This window comes from Arachis hypogaea, chromosome 20 (assembly GCF_003086295.3).
Source record: "Arachis hypogaea cultivar Tifrunner chromosome 20, arahy.Tifrunner.gnm2.J5K5, whole genome shotgun sequence".
NCBI lineage: Eukaryota > Viridiplantae > Streptophyta > Magnoliopsida > Fabales > Fabaceae > Arachis > Arachis hypogaea.
Window position 1 is genome coordinate 134,588,071 of NC_092055.1, and position 5,622 is coordinate 134,593,692.

The 5,622-nt window shown below is 26.3% G+C and overlaps 1 protein-coding gene across 1 annotated transcript; it reads right to left on the bottom strand.

Annotated features, from left to right (window-relative positions):
• Nucleotides 1–231: 231 nt before the first annotated feature.
• On the bottom strand, nucleotides 232–5,369 carry LOC112782321 (transcription factor MYB90-like). Its single transcript, XM_025824668.3, has 3 exons — nucleotides 5,145–5,369; nucleotides 3,818–3,947; nucleotides 232–972 (listed from the first exon to the last, which is right to left on the bottom strand). The coding sequence occupies exons 1-3, from the start codon at nucleotides 5,260–5,262 to the stop codon at nucleotides 360–362; spliced, it is 861 nt and encodes a 286-aa protein (XP_025680453.1). The 5' UTR covers nucleotides 5,263–5,369; the 3' UTR covers nucleotides 232–359.
• Nucleotides 5,370–5,622: the final 253 nt, after the last annotated feature.

The following is a 5,622-nucleotide window of genomic DNA, read 5'->3' on the forward strand; positions in this document are numbered from 1 at the left end:
GGAAAATTTTATACCTATTTTTTTTTTTTCCTTTTTATTTCAGTTTTGGTGGATAAGGAGCTTCGTCAATGGGGAAGAGGAAGAAAAAGATTCTCAATCCGGAGCCATTTGCCCCCGATGGGACAGAGTCCGTGAAGTCGAAAAAGAGTTCAAAAGCTCCCAAACAGCACCAGAAGGAAGCCAAGTTCATTGTTTCGAACATCTCCGCTAGGATCATGAAGGAAGCTTTGATTCAGCAGAATATAGATGGTTACTCAGATAACCAACTTGTATTGATTGAACAATACTCGTCATCTTAAATAAATATCAGAAAGTTAGATCACATCATGCAATAATTTATTAGCAGATAAAAAACATAATTATTGTGGATCCCACAAATTGATATCAAGAAGGATATCACTCCAAGTTTGACCATGGACATTAATAAGCATATCCTGGTCAGCATCAGAAGCGTCCTTCAAGAAGTGATCATCATTATGAGCATCCCAATTGAAGTCAGGTAAAAGCAGCTTCCAGTCTTCTTCTTCTTCTTCTTCTTCTTCCTCAGCACCTGAGACTGAGAGTAAGCATCCGTCGTTCAACTTCTCTTCATCCCCTTTGCCACCGTTCTTGTCCCGACACGTGTCCCCATCATCACATCCACCACCAGAACCATTATTATTATTATCGGTGCACTCTTCTTCTGCTTTGGCCCCATCCCTTTGCTTGCTATTATTATGATCACCACTTGCAGATGTTTTCTTTAATAATAACCATGGCGATGCTTTCGAGAAAGTTCGGGGATGAGGTTTTATTACCTGATGATTAATATGGTCATGACGTTTCACTGTCGTCACCACTGATGAAGGAGAGGGTACTGATGGTGTTGATGAGGATGAAGTGTGCTTATTATTCCTTCGAACATAGGTGTTCCAGTAATTCTTCACATCGTTTGGCGTTCTTCCCGGAAGTCTTCCAGCAATTAAGGACCATCTACATGTTATTCATATTAATCCATCAGTGCATAAATAAACTACCATTACTTAGTCAAACTAACACCAGAAGATAGAAGATGAAGATGAACTTCACGTTTAGCTAGGCGCAACAATAATAACAGAAAGGTGAAAACTTACACGCAACTGTATATAAAGATGCAGAAATACTATTTGTATACCAAAATCAGTCATTAAAATCAGTCACTAATGTATATGTGTATAAATATATGTGTAGTATTTTTAATATGTATTTATATTTCAACATATATTTTATACTAATAGCTAACTTTGATGGTTGATTTTGGTGTACACATAGCATAATTCATAAAATTAATAGTTAAAAATTCTTAAATTGTCAAATTTATCAAATTATTTAACGATTTTTTACTATTAATTTCGTATAAAAACAATTTCATACGAGTCTTCGTCATCCAAAATATGGTACAAGTGATGAATCACATGTTCATTCGTATTTTTTATTTTTAAAATTTTGTTTAAAAAAATTAAAGATAATAATTTTTTATTTTATTTGTTCTTTTATAAAATTGTACACATTAAAAATATTGAATAAAAATAAAAATAAAAAACACAAATCAAACATATCTCAATTTTGTTCCTTCAACAATAAACTTTTTTATTTTAATTAATTTTATTCATAAATTATTTTATTAACTAATTATTAATTAAAAAAATATTGATTCCTTAATAAAATCATATAGATGAAAAGGAAAAAAAAAACTATTTTTCATGTCCATTACTAGAATAGTCTTTTAAAAAAATTAATTAAATGATAAGCCAAAAATGTTGTAATTGTATTATTAAAATTTAATTATAAAAAGGTTAGTTGTATTATGCATATATTATCTCAAGAATTATTATGAATAGAGAAAAGGACAAATAGGTCAGGGACCTTTTGTCCTGTAGACATTTTTGTCCCTAATCATTGAAAAATACTTTTAAGTCCCTAATCTTCACAAAACTTGGACGGATCAGTCCCTGACGGATGCATTTGGACAGATCAGTCCCTGACGGAAGCATTTGGACGGAGGGACTGATCCGTCCAAGTTTTGTGAATGTCAGGGACTTAAAAGTATTTTTCAATAGTTAGGGATGAAAATGTCCGCGGGTCAAAAGGTCAAAGACTTATTTGTCCTTTTCTCTTATGAATATGTTACTACACACTTACATGACTTTCTTATTAGAGTTAGGCTTTGCTTGATAAATTAAATTTTTTATCTTTTGAAATTAGTTTATTAAAATTATCTTTTAAAAGCAATAATAATTATATTTAGTAAAATAATTTTTAAAATTTTAAAATATTATAATAAATATATTATAGTAAATTTGAAAAGTTGTTAATATATATGATTATATTAGACTTTTTAATTTTGATAATGAAAATATTTGAAAAACAACAAAAATCAGTTTAAATCAGTCCAAAGTTATCTTATTTTATATTTATTTAGTATCTCTAAAATAAACATATAATATTAGATGTAATAAATATATAATTTTAAATATTATATATATAAAATTATAAATATTAAATTAAATAAGATAATTTTAAATTTATTATCTTTCTAATATAGCATTACTCTTTTGATAAATACAAGTGAATTTTAAAAACTATAAGTATAAATATATAATTTTTTTTATTTACAACATAAAATAAAAATTTTGTGCTTTTTGTCTTTTCTATTTACTATACCTTTTATTATTAAATAATTTTGCTTTAGAATATAAATAAAAAATTAGATTAATAAGCGTGTCTAGGATTAGGGCATAATATGTCCATTAATTTATTTTTTAACCAATATATTCGGCATCACGGCTACCGGTATGAGGGGCTTATACATCATTATATCATCTTAGTAGGTCTTATATTTCTTGTAACTAGTTTTATGGTTGTTATTTCATTATATATTTTTTAAAAATACTATTTACATATTAAAATGAGTTATTATATATTTATATATAAATATATATAATTTAATTTATTTTTATATATATTATATTTTAATATATATTTATATATAAGAAAATATGTATTCCAATAATATAAAAGTATGACAACCAAAATTTTGTATACAGTCATGCATGGAGGAATTAATGGCTTTAAGGCGGAGGAGGAAAAGAAGAAGAAGAAGAGAAGAGATGTGTTGAAAAAGAATAAATTATCAATAGCTCTATGTTATGTATTTTTTGACAAGAGAAATATTCATATGGTGATATTTTCGTATAAAATTGATATTATAAATTTTTAAATGATTAGTCAAATATATTTAATAAAACATATGAAATCATTTGATAATTTATAATGTTATTTTTATGTAAAAATATTTTTATAAAAGTATCTATTTTTCTTTAATTAGAGTAACAAAAAATGTTTGTATAAAAAATAGGATTGATTCCCACATACGGATTTACAGACTAAAAAAGTATTATATTCAAATCTAAATTATTAAAACAAAAAATATAATATTTATCTGTATATAAAAAATTAATTATTATATATTTATATAAATATATATTATTTAATTTATTTTTAATATATATTTTATATTTTAATATATATTTTATATAGATCACTAATTTTGTAATTAATATATATATATATATATATATATATATATATATATATATATATATATATATAATTGTTAAAATCATTATTTAGTCATAATAACTTTATTAGTAGACTATTCAAATTTTAAAATATTTTTATGTAAAAATAATAGGTATATATTATATTAAATAATTTAATTAAATATATGAAAATATCTATCCTCGATCGTGTAAATAATATATTATATATATAGTTGAATTTATGGTTGTGAACCGACCTGTTTCCCAAAAGTCTATGCATTCTAATCATGAGATCAACTTCATCTTCAGCGAACTCTCCTCGCTTTATATTTGGTTTCAGATAATTCAACCATCGCAATCTACAGCTTTTGCGGCATCTGTTCAACCCTGCCATCCATGCACAAATTTAACAATAACTGTTATTAATGTATGCCAACGAACACTATCTCTATATATAATTCGTTACTTCACTTACTTGTATATCTGAATTAAGTCATATGTAGAGAAATAATTAGCAAATATATAAACATTCAATAATATTTTAAAATACATTTTGCTTTTCTTCTTGCTAAGCTCTTTTCATGGTTCATTATCACTGCATCAATATGGATTTGCTAAGCATTTTAACGTTTCAACGTGTTTATGTCTTGCATGATAATTTACTCTATTTTCATTTTTAATTATCATATTCATCCAAAAACTTATTATTTTCCGGTATATTTTTAGATTAATATACTAGAAGCTTTAGCTTGAGCAAGTTTTCAAAGTGTTCGGCGTTTTCTAGTTCCCAAGTTTTAGAACATGCCCTTATATTTATTTTGTATTATCAGATATATAATTATTTAGGTGTCTTTTGCTTCTATCAATTTAAATTTGAGTGAATATCCTATTTGATCTCTGATAATTAGTTCGAAAGGACTACGAGGTCCTAAAAAAAATACCCAATCCGGTCTCTACTTTTTTTTAGAGACTGATTAGTCCTGTGCAAAAAAAAAATATTGACTTTTTTTAGCACAGGAGCTAATTAGTCCCATAAAAGTAAAGTTCAGGAGTTGGGTTAATTTTTTTTTTTTTAAGGACCCTCGTTGTCTTTTGAAATAATTGTCATGAGCCGTTTAGAGTTTTATTTTTAAGAGGAGAAATTATTTCATAATATAAAATCAGAATTTTTATTATTAAAATGTTTAAAATTTGATCTTTATTTTATGCAAAAATTTAAACAAATTCAAAAAAAAAATCTTACTTAAAAATGTGTATTAGATATATAACCATTCATATGTTTTTTTATGAATTTAATTTTTTTAGAGAAATAGACATATATTATAGTACTATTTTTTTTTTCTTCTTGTAGGTTCTCCCATAGGATTTTCTTTTGATTTGAGAGAAGGAGACTTACCTTTTATCAAATCAATAAAATTTATATATAGTTTATATATCCTAATACCATAAGTCAATATCGACATTCGTGATACACACAAATTAAAATAATAACAAGAAAAAAAAAATCGGAGCACTTACAAATTTAAAAATGATTCTTAAGACGTTTATCATTATTGATGAAGATTAAAGAATTAATTATATTACCCGCTCTAGAAGGAACTAGGTGCCACTTTCCTTCTCCATATTGTTCAACACAAGCTCTTAGAAGGTCATCTTCCACCTTAGCCCATGCACCTTTTCTTAGGCCTATGGATCCCTCCATGGAAATGAAACAATATATACTTCAATTATTATTTGCAGTGATGCAACACAGTGTACTTTCACTAACCAAATAAAACACTAGGCTTGATAGTGTTGAGTTCTATGGCCATTCTACCCAACAATATTAACTACTATATATAGTACTATGGACACGACATTTCAAAGCATCAACGTGCAATTTCGGTGTCCACAAAATGCAAAAATGAGTCATGGATGCTTCACGTACCACAAAAAGCAGCACCCTGTGTCTCTTTAATAAATAGAGTAATATACTATTTTCGTCCTCAACGTTTGGATCAAATTCTAGTTTAGTTTTTAACGTTTTAAATGTTCTATTTTAATCCCAAAAATTTTTAAATAA

What these genes read in the sequence shown, in the direction of transcription:
- LOC112782321 (XM_025824668.3), bottom strand. Translation starts at nt 5,262, where the DNA reads ATGGAGGGATCCATAGGCCTAAGAAAAGGTGCATGGGCTAAGGTGGAA. An exon ending in CCTAGTTCCTTCTAGAGCGG is followed by an intron (nt 3,948 to 5,144) that starts GTAATATAATTA and finishes CATGGATGGCAG; the next exon opens with GGTTGAACAGATGCCGCAAA. An exon ending in CATAGACTTTTGGGAAACAG is followed by an intron (nt 973 to 3,817) that starts GTCGGTTCACAA and finishes AATAACATGTAG; the next exon opens with ATGGTCCTTAATTGCTGGAA.